The 15,000-nt window shown below is 34.9% G+C and overlaps 1 protein-coding gene across 1 annotated transcript in view; it reads left to right on the forward strand.

The window, feature by feature from the left end:
* Positions 1-15,000, forward strand: part of LOC128248677 (aquaporin-9-like) — a 67,626-nt gene that overhangs the window by 2,775 nt on the left and 49,851 nt on the right. The window contains exons 2-4 of the mRNA XM_089357289.1: positions 1,490-1,610; positions 6,268-6,405; positions 12,501-12,607. Of these exons, the coding sequence (XP_089213415.1) occupies positions 1,490-1,610; positions 6,268-6,405; positions 12,501-12,607 (366 nt within the window). The remainder of the gene's footprint in view (positions 1-1,489; positions 1,611-6,267; positions 6,406-12,500; positions 12,608-15,000) is intronic.

Consider the following 15,000-nt stretch of genomic DNA (forward strand, 5'->3'; position numbering starts at 1 on the left):
AGTGACGTTGTCTGGGGTGTGATAGCAACAAGTCTCCTTAAATCTAAAGAATCTTTCTTAGCTCACGAGCCCGAACAGAGACAACACCATTTGGGTTTCACGTTAAAGAAATAGTTGAGGACCATTCTTGCTGCTAGCACCTTGGTCGCGCTACTTTTTCTTATCACTTTTTCTTACTTGGTAACTAGCACCCGCTTTAATTTATTTCACTCTACCACCAGCTCTTTAATGATAATAATAATAATAATAATAGTCCTTTCTACTAAAGGCACAAGGCCTGAAATTTTGGGGAGGAGACTAGTCGATTACATCAACTCCAGTGTTTCACTGGTACTTAATTTATCGACCCCGAAAGGATGAAAGGCAAAGTCGACCTCGGTGTGCTAACTATTCTACCAGCTCACCGTCTTTTTAATAATAATAATAATAATATCAACAACAACAACAACAACAACAATAATAATAATAATAATAATAATAATAATAATAATAATAATAATAATAATAGTAGGTGCCTTAGGTACAATAAAAAAATATTCAGACAAATACATAACAAAAACACCAGGACTTACAAATATATATAACATACAGAAAATTGCACTACTGGGCACTGCACACATCCTACGCAAAACACTTTCAATACAGTAACCATGAGAGAACCACAGCAAACCACAGCACATACCCAAGGCACACAGAGATGCGCTCGGTAGTAAAGTGAAAGCAGATTATAAGAATAAAACTACTGAATAATAATAATAATAATAATAATAATAATAATAATAATAATAATAATAATAATAATAATAATAATAATAATAATAATAACAATAACAACAACAACAACAAATGCTCTGATTCAGTACCAGGCACTGGCTCTCATGGCTTCTGATCTTAACTGATTGAAAGTGCTATCATGTACATGTTTTGTCTTGGTATGGAAGATGGATTACAGCAAATATTTTGCTCCATACTACAGATTTGCTTGTGAGTTGCTTGACCTTAACCAGTTAAGCATGTCCCTTAGTGGCAGACACTTTCCTCTTCGGTCAAGGCCTCATCAACTTTTTCAAATTCAACTTGAAAAGGAAAGTGAAGATGGAGAGGGAAGTGCTGATCCCCCAGTATATTTGTTGAAAGGTGGGTGAATGTGTCGAGAATGGCTCGTGTGAATGGGCCTACTCTGAGTATTCGCCTGTAGGCCAGAGGAAATGGAGAGTAAAGAAGTACCCGTCCGAGTTACCCGCCCGAGGTGCCCTTGGCGTTTGGGTTGTCCGGGATGAGTGAGGTTCCTTGTTTGCCCTTGGGTAGAGCTTCCCCACTTTGAAGAAATTTTGTTGTTTGAATTGTTTATTATTAATTGTTATTGCTTTTTTTTACTGTTTACACACACTACTAGTAAGTTCCATTATATTGTATCGTTTTTTTTTTTGTGTATGGCCCTTATTAAAGAAAGAATTATAATTTTTTTTTTTTCTGTTACTACTTACAGTCATTTGTTATGGGATCTTCTGCACAAAACACCTTCAGTAACAATCCAAATACTCTCCAGGTAAATTTAGCGTCTGGAATTGGTTTAATGGTCGGCATTTATATATCAGGAGGAGTTTCAGGTAATTTATTATTATTTTATTTAAGTCAAATTTTAACAAATCAATAGGTTGTCTTAATGAGCTGTCTTAAAGGAATTTTCTAATGAGATAGCCTAATGATACTGACCTACTAAACTGATTAATCAATCAGGTCTAGTGAATGACTTTAATGAACTGCCCTAATGAATTTTCTTAACAAGCTGACCTAATATTCTATGTAATGAGCTGTCCTAATGAGCTATTATTTAATTGTAGTGATAAAGAGAAAATTATCAGGAACGGTCAAGTGTCGAAGCAAATATCTTAAGTATTTAGACACCTTACATCTACAATCTGACTTGAAGCCCACTAATTTTGTCTTAAATTTCATCACATCAGGGTTATTACTTTGATAGATACACATTTGAAATTGGTTTTGTTTCATTGTTCTTTTTCAACTGACGGTATTTTCAATAACCGGTTATATGAAATTGAAATTACGATTTAAAATCATATTTTTTAAAATCGAAGAAAACTTTAAATCAAAAATTAGCTCTAGTAGAAGGTAAAAATCTATATCCAGGCTATATCCTTCTACTAAAATTAATTTTTGATTTAAGGTTTTCTTCGATTTTAATTAATATGATTTTAAATCGTAATTTCAATTTCATATAACCGGTTAGTTGAAAAAGACCAATGAAACAAAACCAATTTCAAATGTGTATCTATCAACATAATTGTATATTTATAAATATAAATATAATCTTATTTTTGTTCCATTCTCAACCAGAACTGTCCGACGAACGGGAACATAAAACTCTGAGTAACAGGTGTCTTTGAAGCTTTATTAATAAAGCATATTACTCTACCTCCGGTATTCGAGTAATATTTTTTCCGCATTGTTTCATATATATATATATATATATATATATATATATATATATATATATATATATATATATATATATATATATAAAATACCTATATTGTACCTGTACTCAAGTAATTTACGCTGTCTTGAAGGAAAAAGAAATCTGGTTGAGTCAAGATAATGCAGTAATCGCGTTTTCCAGTTGGAAGGCAACATGGCATTACAGAAATACTATAAGGAAAAGAAAACCCAGAAAAATTTAGAACATTCATAGCAATACTAAATACACAAATATCAGAGCAAAACTAAATACATAAATACCATAGGTAGGCAAACTACGCAAATTTCATAGTAATACGAAATAAATATTTTAGCAAAACTAAATACGTAATTTTCATAGCAACGGTAGATACAGCAATAATGTTTCTATTGAGTCAGCACTTGTCCATGTAATGCCGCAATGCTGAACTTTTACTTTAGAAAAAAGTCATTAGCTTCGTGGCCTCTATCAAGAATTGAAACCTCGTTGTCGCCTTGACTTGTCGTGGCCAGTTAGTTATAAAAGAGTAGAATAATGGCGGTTTTTAATCAACTATGGTACGTAAATAGTATTTACTCTATTGACCCCGAAGAAAGAAAAAATATATCGATTTTTGAGGGAAGTGAACTCACAATATTGAGTAACGTATTCCACTGCTTAGAATAAGTTTAAAATCTAAAATCTGAGGAAACAGTGAAGTGGACTTCAGCATTAACAGTCGATAACACGCTTGCTAACTTCTGGATAATCAGACGTAGTGCGAATAACTAAACTGTTAGATTCTTCACTCTTCACGGCAAATTTGTCAAACTTTTCCAAGAAGCATTTTAGAGTGAAATTTTATTTAAAGCAGTTGAGCCCGCGAACCAGCTTTGATTCTCATTTATCATTTGTTTATTCATGTTACTTATGCCTTGGCAAAAAGCCTGAAAGCTATGAGATTTATTTCACTTTCTCTATATTTTTGTGTCATTGTGCAAAAGTAAAGAATTTCAAATAGTGTCAGGGTAGTCATAAGCTACCGTTGTGTCAGGTATGCAATTTAGTTCCTTTCTCGTATTTATATCCTTTCACCAATGTCGTTATAATTCTGTTGAAGACAGCACGAACATCATACAATCTTATTTTGACATGTATAATTCTTATTTATTGTTCTCTGAAAACAATGCTTTATCATTCAGAAAAAGTTCTTGATGACAGTAAGAAAGACTAGTTACACAAACTAATCTCAGACAAAGAGAAATTCTACCCATAGTTTTATGTCTTTGTTCCCTTTTAAATACAGCTTTTCCTGCAGAAATGAATGAAACTATTGTTGTTAGTAAACTTTCCATTCCGTATTAAACTGCAATTAACTATAAACTGCTTGGTACATATCAAACAACGGGTATAATTTTGAAAGTAAGACAAAGCAACATGAATCAAAATTTTTTGATTATAATAATGTTTTTTCGTGGAGAGCAGAAGTAGAAACGGTAGAGTGCTAGATCTTCGAGCATGTCAGTAAATGATCTAGTCTCTTTCGGTTCTGAGTTAAAATTCCGCTGAAGTCGATTTTGAATTTCAACTATCCATAATCGATACGAAATACACCAGTAATATTCGTAGGTAGATTTGATTGGCTGTAATTTCTTCTCGCGAAACGGATCACACTCAAAAAGAAGAAATCGATAGGCAATGAATATGATAGAAAAGTTTTAATTCTGCTATAATTTACTATCAGTTTCATGTTAATGTACTCCATATGTGTGTGTGTGTGTGTGTGAGTGTGTTTGTGTGTGTGTGTGTGTGTGTGTGTGTGTGTGTGTGTGTATGCGCGCGTGAGTCTATGTAGGTATGTATATATATATATATCATTCTTTCTCTCTCTCTCTCTCTCTCTCTCTCTCTCTATATATATATATATATATATATATGTATATATTGTTATATATTGTTATATATGTTGTAGAAAACTTTTTTAATAAAAAGTTTTGAATGTGAATAAACTCCACTCTCCTCTTCGTTTTCAAGTATACACACACTCACGCACGCACAAATACACACACACACACATATGTATCTTAATATTTCTAAATCTCTCTAAAGGAGGCTACGGCAGCAGTACTTGATATTAATAGTAAAAGCTAACATGGCAGTCCAGGAAAATAGGACGAAAGCTATGATAACTATTAATATATATATATATATACGACGAGCTTTTTTCAGTTTCCGTCTACCAAATCCACTCACAAGGCTTTGGCCGGCTCGAGGCTGTAGTAAAAGGCACTTTACCAAGGTGCCACGCAGTGGGACTGAAACCGGAACCATGTGGTTGGTAAGCAAGCTACTTACCACACAGCCACTCATGCGCCCCAATATATATATATATATATATATATATATATATATATATATATATATATATATATATATATATAAATATATATATATATATATATATAAATATATATATATATATATATATATATATATATATATATATATATATATATATATATATATATATATATATATATATATATATATATATATATATATATATATATACATTTGCCACCTAAATGTGGCGGACCCATAGGAGACGATGCTACTGTTGTTTATAGCCCCAGGAAGATATTTCCTCCGGCTGGCTAACGACACACTGTCTGTGTTCGTTTAGTATTTGCGAAGGGAAATCATTGTTCCCATTTCTAGCCTTACGTGATACATACAGACCCGGGTTTCTTGGTAGTAACCTGTCATCAATGTGTGATAATCACCAGTTAGCGATGAAAACGCATTCCAAACGTAAAATACTATATGCCTTTTCCAGTGACAAACTGTCGCTGATTTTGAAAAAGGAGAAACAGGCAATAATAAAATATTTTGAGTCTGGAATGAGTTCTTATCGCTAGGTGGTGATTATCACACACTGATGACGGGTTGCTGCCCAGAAATCCGGCTCTGTGTGTATCACGTAAGGCTAGAGACGGGAACGATGATTTCCTTTCGCAGATACTAAACGAACACAGACAGTGTGTCGTTAGCCAGCTGGATAAGATGTCTTTCTGGGCAATAAATACCAGTAGCATCGTCCCCTATGGGTCTGTCACATTTAGGTGGCAAATATACTTCACGATTCCGTGCTGCTACTGTTTACTTCTCGCTCAGAGATTTATCATTGCTGTGTGTGTGTGTGTGTGTGTGTGTGTGTGTGTGTGTGTGTGTGTGTGTGTGTGTGTGTGTGTGTGTGTGTGTGTGTGTGTCTATGTGTGTGTGTGTGTGTGTCTGTGTCTGTGTCTGTGTCTGTGTGTGTCTGTGTGTGTGTGGCTGTGTGTGTGTGTGTCTGTGTGAGTGTGTGTCTGTGTGTGTGTGTGAGTGTGTGCGTGTCTGTGTATATATATATATTTATTTATTATGTTACGTTATAATAAAAACAATTTATGGTAAAATAAAGATTACTTAATACTTTTTGTAAGGTATAAATCTGTTATTATTTGACAAGAATAGTGTTGACAGTAACTTCGAAGATTCAACCCGCTAAGCCATCGTTGGACTGTCTGATGGTGGCTTAGTTTGCCGAAATTTCGACGTCACTGTCAATGCTATTGTTGTTAAAGAATAACAGACAGACAGACAGATAGACAATAAAATCTTTGACAAATATTCGATTGATTTAATATTCCTATAAAACATCCTAGATATCATTAGAAATATCATCGAAGGCATTACCTCTTTCTTTCATATTAGTGGCTGCGTTCCAATCAATAAAACACTAATAAAATGAAATAATTTACTTAATCCAGGTGGACATCTCAACCCGGCTGTAACTCTTGCCTGTTGTTTGGGAAAAAAGACTTCTTGGAAGAGGCTACCTTTCTACTGGATATCACAGCTCTTGGCTACTGTACTGGCAGCTGCACTTCAATATGGAATTTGTTATGGTAAGGACAAGGAATTCAGAAATATCTAGAAAACATTCTTAATCAAAATCTCTCACAGTGGAGCGAAAACCTATCGGTAGGGTTTGATAATGTCTTAGCGGAGTAGAAAAATAATTTGATAACTAAAGCAAACAAAAAATTCTCGTAATTTTTACATTTTTCAGGTTGCTTTCTTGCAATTTGCCAGAGTTTTGATTTTTAATGTGATTTTAATTATATCTTAACGAGCAAGAAGTTTCTTTATAACATTTAAATACAAATAAACAGAGGGAAAGAGAAAGTAGAAAGGAAAACAAAGAAAGAAAAAAGGGGTAAAGCAGCAGAAGATGGAGAGAAGGGCGCAACGGGCCACATACCCCAGAAAAGTGGAGTGCTCAGCCATGCCCTGCGAAAATGACCGCTATGGCGTTGCCGGGGAGAATGGCCAATGACACTCACTGCAGTAATCACTCCGCCACATGGGGCTCATTTCTGAATTATTTTCAAACTTTTATATGGTAACCGTAACAGAAGATAAACGCAAACAGACAGAAAGATGCTCTTTACGATATTAACCTCACTTTCCATGAATTTTAATCGATGGTAAATGGTACTGAAGCCATTGGTAGTATGTTTATGTACGTATTTAATTTTATTGTAACTACTATGTTTATCTTAACTAGTTTGTTTTTGTTGACTAACGTAATTTTAAAAAGAGAGAAGGTATCTTAGTCATTCTTGATGATCACTAAACGTACACACAAAATCTTTGGTAGATAACTCCAAACGTAGCCCTGGAAAAGCCAATTACTTGCAAGAGGAATTTGGTATGCAGAAACCGAAAGAAAACCGTCATATGCATACATACATACATACATACATACATACATACATACATACATACATACATACATACACACACACATATATGTATGTATGTATGTATGTATGTATGTATGCATGTATGTATGTATGATACGAGGTCTGATAAAAAATTATTGGGACTAGTGCTATAAAAAGAAAATTACAACGCATATCCAATCGACATTTAATCTTCTTCGAAGCAGTCCATTTCTGAAGCCACACACTTTATCCAGCACCGCTCACTTTGATGGAAGCATTCCTCGGACTCCTTTGAGGGTAGGGATAGCGAGCAGCTGCTGCATTGCATTCTCTTGGATTTCTTTGCCTTGAAATTTTGTTCCTTTCAAATGGAACTCCTTTCAAACCTTGGTTTCGGAGTCGTAACCATAGACCCACGATTAGTCACCTGTTATGACTGTTTTCAAAACCTTTTCGTCTTCCTCAGCACAATCGAGAAGATCCTATGCAACTGGAACCCGATCTTCCTTTTAAGACGTCCACATTTCCAACACTGCTATAAACAACGGATATGAGTGAGAATGTTATAACTTGGTCAATCTGTGCCAAGCGGCTTCATTCTGCGCACTTTAGTTCCGTTATCAAAGCAAGTCACGATAGTTTTTGATAAGACCTCGTATGTATGTATGTATGTATGTATGTATGTATGTATGTATGTATGTATGTATGTATGCATGTATGTGTATATGCACACTGGTGTGTTTACAATCTGTGCTGAGCTATAGCTACAAACGTCAACGTTTTTAGCTATGCTACTAATCGGTGACATTTCTTGACATTTTCTGCGATCACTCAAACTGTCCAATAACTCTGTGCTTACAAATTCTTCTGGAATAAAAAAAAATCCCTTTCTTGAAAAGCAGCTGAGTGTTGATAACAGGGGGAGCATCCAGTTGTATCAATCTTGCCTCAGATACCTTCATGTGCATGGAAAGAAGTACGTTAAACAAACAAAGATGAGCATTGTTCGGTTTTTATCCATATATGCATTTCATTATAAAAGCAAATGAGCAGAACATGAAAGCAAGATGTTCGCCAAAATTCATTTCAATTCTTGAAGTTTGAATTTATACCTTCGGCTTCATATGATAATAATAAGCTTTATCAAATGAATAAATGAAATTTGGCCGTCTTGAAACTCACCTGGAGCTTAATCCTAACCATTGAAATTCGTAATTGAAATGTTTTAAGTCTCTGAAAGACAAATTTAAATAGAGATTTTTAGAAAATCACTTCATCATCCGCTGTGAAAACTACAGATTTGATATCGTATTTTTAAAACAAGCTATGCAATTTCCCTACGGGTAGCAAAAGATTAAACTAATCATAATATTAAGGAAGAGCTAGTTAAACCTGGTATGTCTGTTTTTCTCAAAACAGTTCAATAAAAGGTGACAAAAATGTTCAAATAATGCAATTAAAGCAATTGTACACTCAGCAACAGAATAGATGACAAGAGGCGACTTATTGAAAAACAATTTATTGAAAAGTTGAAATCAAGAAAATTCTCAATTCAAATGAATGAATGTCGTACAGAAAGGTGCGGGTCTGTTATTGGCATGTGTCAGATATATCGGATTCAGTTTTTGACACAAGGCTAACAAGTTTGGGGCTGGGTGTAAGTCGATTATCTCGACTCTGATGATCAGCTAATACTTAATTTATCGACACCGAAAGGATGAAAGCCAAAGTCGACCTCGGTGGAATTGAATTCGGATGGATGATAAAGACGGACGAAATACCGCTAAGCATTTTTTCCGACGTGCTAACAATTCTGCCAGCTCACCTCCTTATATTAACCTAGAAGAATTTCAAGAAATGTCGATTTGTGAATCATTAAAAAAGAACCAATTCTGTTGGTGAAATATACAGCAAATTTATATCCATATGAACCAAAAAATCTATATATATCAAACGCAAATATATCAAATGCGACATATGACGCGCCTGTCATGATTAGTAGTGGAGGCGCAATGGCCCAGTGGTTAGGGCAGTGGACTCGCGGTCATAGGATCGCGGTTTCGATTCCCAGACCGGACGTTGTGAGTGTTTATTGAGCGAAAACACCTAAAGCTCCACGAGGCTCCGGCAGAGGATGGTGGCGAACCCTGCTTTACTCTTCCACCACAACTTTCACTCACTCTTACTTCCTGTTTCTCTTGTACCTGTAATTCAAAGGGTCAGCCTTGTCACACTGTGTCACGCTGAATATCCCCAAGAACTACGTTATGGGTACACGTGTCTGAGGAGTGCTCAGCCACTTGCACGTTAATTTCACGAGCAGGCTGTTCCGTTGATCGGATCAACTGGAACCCTCGACGTCGTAAGCGACGGAGTGCCAACATAATTGGTAAAAAAAGACACGATGTTTAAAACTGATAATGGATGACATTCCAAAATGGTTAGCTATGCATTTTATTTGTATCAAGTGAGAAAAACTTGGTTACAGTGATTATCTCCTCCGAACTGCACGAAGATACTGCATCATATGATTAAATCCATCAACTTCGTCAAAGGGAATTCGCATTGTAAACATCTGTTGAAGACATTATGTGGAAATACAAATGCAGAACATGCGAGATTCTTGCACCACATGGGAATAAGACGATTGTCAACTAAAACAATTTGCAGAAAAGGTTTGCCTTCTCAGAGTTTTTTCACGAATATCATTTAATCAGATAGTTGGGAACTTTCGGAAATTGATGATACGAACAACTTCGATTGCCTCATTCATCTGGAAAATGTGTTGGATTCTTTTTAACCCATAGGGTTCTACTTCAGCTGAAATAAACAATGGGGTTGCTGTTCAATACCTACAAGCATATACATGTATTTGATGTGTGTGTGTGTGTGTGTGTGTGTGTGTGTGTGTGTGTGAGTGCGTGTATTTATTTATATATATATATATATATATATATATATATATATATATATATATATACATACATACATACATACATACATACATACATCCATCCATACATACATACATACACACATACATACATACGTACATATTTCGTATAATTCGGGTGAACATCTAATGTGCGTATAAGAGCGAGCATTTAGGTCGTTATTTGGCTCCTACATGATATCTTATCTTACAGTGGAGTATATTTGAAGGCTACATATATGCATACATATATATATATATATATATATATATATATATATATATATATATATACTGTTGAGTCTGGGGAGAGTCATTCTCTGTTAGTGCCTTATAATTTAACACACTCACTGGTAAAATTTCCCCTTATTTCTTTTTATATAAAATAAGAAAAGAAATAATAAATTTAAAAAAAAGAAAAGAAAAAAAGAACGATATAGAAATTTTACCAGTGAGTGTGTTAAATTATAGGGCACTAAAAGAGAATGACTCTCCCCAGGCACAACAGAATATTCTTCAACACACGAACTCACATAAAGAATCTTGCAAACCAAATCCAAAAACGATATATATATATATATATATATATATATATATATATACACATAACATAAATAATATATAATTATATGCATATATCCATACATATATGTACATACCGACATCTATATGTATACATACAAGCATATATGGGTACAGGACATCACAAAAAACGTTAAACACAATAAGAAACGAAAGCATAAAGACAAGGACAGAAAACGAACTTTTTTTTTGAACAACGAAAAAAACAAGCAGAGAAATGAGACATGCAACATAAAGACATAAAGAATATTACCCATCTTCAGTTGTCCCTGCTCCAACTACTCCGCGTTTCGAAGACAAAGACAATACGCGACTTCGTTGGAGCAGTCCTTCCCGCAAGCAAATTAATTAAAATTTGGACATTTTTGCGGTGGGTAAAAGTGTAAACAAGAACAGGACAGTGAGAACAAGACAGGACAGTGACAACAAACTTTAAGGGCTGTTGGGCCAAGACGATAGAAAAATTATTATTTTTTTTGAATGCGAAGTTAGATGTGAATGAGAGAGAAAAAAGTTCACGTCTTTTCTGTAGGAAGGCAGGAAGTAGAAAGAAAGAATCCCTTTCGTCACGTGTCAGCGACGAGAGGGTCAAGAAGTGTCACATAGTTATTATATGTTTGTTGGTAAATGCTTTTAGAACACGATAATTCGTCCAGGGAAGATCCCTTTGAAGAAGTAGTGTGTTAAAAACAGTTTACTTCAAAGCCAGGTGAAACCAATCACTCCAGAGGTAAACGAGGACGACAAATATCGTTATTTCACTATTATTTCAGCTTATCGGTGCTATATATTCGAGTCACCCCCAAAATTATTTCAATTCGCTGGTCTGATATATGTGCAGATAGCGTAAAATCTACCAGTTGATGTGCAACAGCGACTCATTACTAAAGCAAAATTCAAATTTTGAGTTAGAAACTGTTCTATATTGTAAACATCTTCAATGCCACATACTTAATGTATGTGTTTTATTATATATATATATATATATATATATATATATATATATAACGTGTGCGTGTGTTTGTTTATAGATAGATAGATAGATAGATAGATAGATAGATAGATAGATAGATAGATAGATAGATAGATAGATAGATCACCACCTCTTGTCTATTTTAGTCATACAATTTGTAACAAAGAACTTCTTGGCCGTTAACATTCCTTTACCATTTAAATTCCTGTTTTCTCTTCCGGATCCTTTTTCCTTCCAATTTTATTAGTTATGCTGATATATGTGTAATCATAGGCTTTTGAAAAATATGCACACTTAGACAGTATTAAGCAGCTTTTCCTCAAACGTTTATTTAATACCTTATACATGCGCGCGATCACACTCAAAGGAGAGAAGATAAGACAAATGCCCCATTACTAACTCACCCAAACATCCAAAACAAATTAATAATACACTTGCCACATGCAATTGTATCATATACAAACACCATGTCGCAAAAATAACAACTAATAAAGAGACCAGAAGGACACAACTCTACTGTGATTAACCGAGTCGTGAGATTCGAGTTGCGACAGATCAGTTTCAGCTTCAATAAAAAAATTGAGCACTCGTTCGTCTGACATTAACCAACGTACATCATATACACACACACACACACACACACACACACACACACACGTACACTTGCGCAGGCACACACATATACTGGTGCACATACATACACAAGCATACAGACATATTCACGCACATATCGACTGAACAGCTATTGTGCAACAAATATATCACACGTGATTCTTTTTGTTTCAGATGTCATTGAAGAATTCAATGGTAACATTAGAAATCAAACCACAGCCGCCATCTTTGTGACCTATCCTCCTGCGTTTACGAATACATATGTAGGTTTCAGTAATCAGGTCAGAGTTCATTCCTATATCTTAAAATTACTTTGTCTGTGTGCGTGTCTGTGTGCGTAAGTAATTATCTTGTCATATATATATATATATATATATACTGTTAATACTTCATTTAGAGAATTAACATTGCTTATATATATATATATATATATATATATATATATATATATTCTTTCTTCTTTTCTCTTTCCCATCGACACACACACGCACACACACAGACACACACACCAACACAAAAAACACACATTCACACACACACACTCTCTCTCTCATTTTTCCGTCCATTCCTCACTCTCTCTTACTATCCTATATATCTCTCTCTCCACCCCTACACACTCAATAAAACTATATAGAGACCCCACCGCAAGGTGAGCTCAAAACAATTTGAAAATCCTACACGATTAGGTGAAAAGAGCTTTATTTAATTTATAAAACATGTGACATTAATATATATATATATATTGGAAGGTTTGGAGGTGATATACAGAAATTATATTATAGAAAAAAATTAAAGTACTCAGAAATCTGGATGTTTGTACATTTACAGATTTTTATTAATGTCACATGTTTTATAAATTAAATAAAGCTCTTTTCACCTAATCGTGTAGGATTTTCAAATTGTTTTGAGCTCACCTTGCGGTGGGGTCTCTTTATATAGTTTTATTGAGTGTGTAGGGGTGGAGATATATATATATATATATATATATATATATATATATATATATATATATATATATATATATATATATGTATGTATGTATTTATATACATATATCGTTGTCTAATGTATATGTTATGTATTGTGCACACACACACACACACACACACTCACACACACACACACACACACACACACTCACACACACATACATACATATATATATGACAGGCTTCTTTCAGTTTGCGTCTACCAAATCTTGGGAATGTGCCGCGCAGTAGCAGGACTGAAGCCAAGACCACACAACCACGCCTGTGTCTATATAAACATGTTTAATCTTGCAATAGAGAAATATTGGGTTGGCAACTAAGATCACACCGTTTTTTAAAATTAAAAATTTTTTAAAGGTTTAATTAAAAAAAATAACAACTAATTAATCAATAATTTATTCACCCTTGTTGTTTACAACTTCTTTCCAACGTTCAACAAGATTTTCAATACCACGTTGGTAGAAATCACCTGATTTCGACTCGAAAAACTGATCCAACCAAGCTCTCAATTCTGCATCATTATTGAACGAAACTCCGCGCATAGCATTTGAAAGAAATCGAAAGAGATGGAAATCCGTTGGTGCCAAATCAGGAGAGTACGGCGGGTGTGGCAGCACTTCCCAGCCATGCGTTTAAATGGCTTTCTTGGTCATATTGGCGATATGAGGGCGGGCGTTGTCGTGCAGCAGAAGAACTCCATGCTGCCGATCAGGTCTTTTCTCTTGAATAGCCGTGTTGAGTCGTTCCATCTGTTGAACAGAGAGTTCCGCATTTACCGTTTGGTTCCGTTCAAGCAATTCGTAATGGATAATCCCTTCCCAGTCCCACCATATGCACAACATCGTTTTACGCTGATGAAGATCTTGTCTCAGGCGCAGTGTCACTTGTTTACTGGGGCTTAGCTATTCCTTAGGCTGCTTCATATTGATGTACAAGCACCATTTTTCGTCACTAGTAACGATTCGATAAAGAAATCGTTGCTTGTGCGGTGACGAGCAAGCAAACCAGCGGAGATTGTGACTAGTTGATTTTTGTTGTTGTCACTTAAAGCATGCGGAGCCCATGCTCCATACTTCTGAACCTTTCCCATCGAGTGAAGATGCTTCTCTATAGCAGTGTGAGAGCATTCCATTTTCTCTGTCAGTTCCCTTGTCATTTGACGAGAATTTTCGTGCAAAAGTTGGTTTAATCGCTCTTCATCGAACTCAATTGGACGGCCAGAAGGAGGTGCGTCTTTGAAGTCAAAATTTCCATTTTTTAACATGACATACCAATCACGAGCGGTTCTTTCAGCTATGGTACCCTCTCCATACACAGTACAAATGTCGCGAGCAGCTTTTGCGGCCTTAGAACCTTTTTGAAAAGCAAAACGGGGGTGTCGAAAATGCACGTTTTTCTTAACTTGACATTCCATTTTAATGATCTTAAAATAAACAAAAATTAAATAAAATTAACTCGAAAAAAAATACAAAATAGATTCAAAAATGATTCAAAAATACAATTCTCGTAAAAATAGATTTCAAAATTTAAAAACGCGATAAATTCCAAAATTTAAGAAAACGGCGGGAACTTAGTTGCCAACCCAATATTTAGATAAAATTCACAGTAAGGCGGCGAGCTGACAGAATTATTAATACGCCGGATAAAATGTTTAGCGGCATTTCTTTCGGTTTTATGTTTTGAAT

The sequence above is a fragment of the Octopus bimaculoides genome, chromosome 9 (assembly GCF_046866305.1).
Source record: "Octopus bimaculoides isolate indiv1 chromosome 9, ASM4686630v1, whole genome shotgun sequence".
NCBI lineage: Eukaryota > Metazoa > Mollusca > Cephalopoda > Octopoda > Octopodidae > Octopus > Octopus bimaculoides.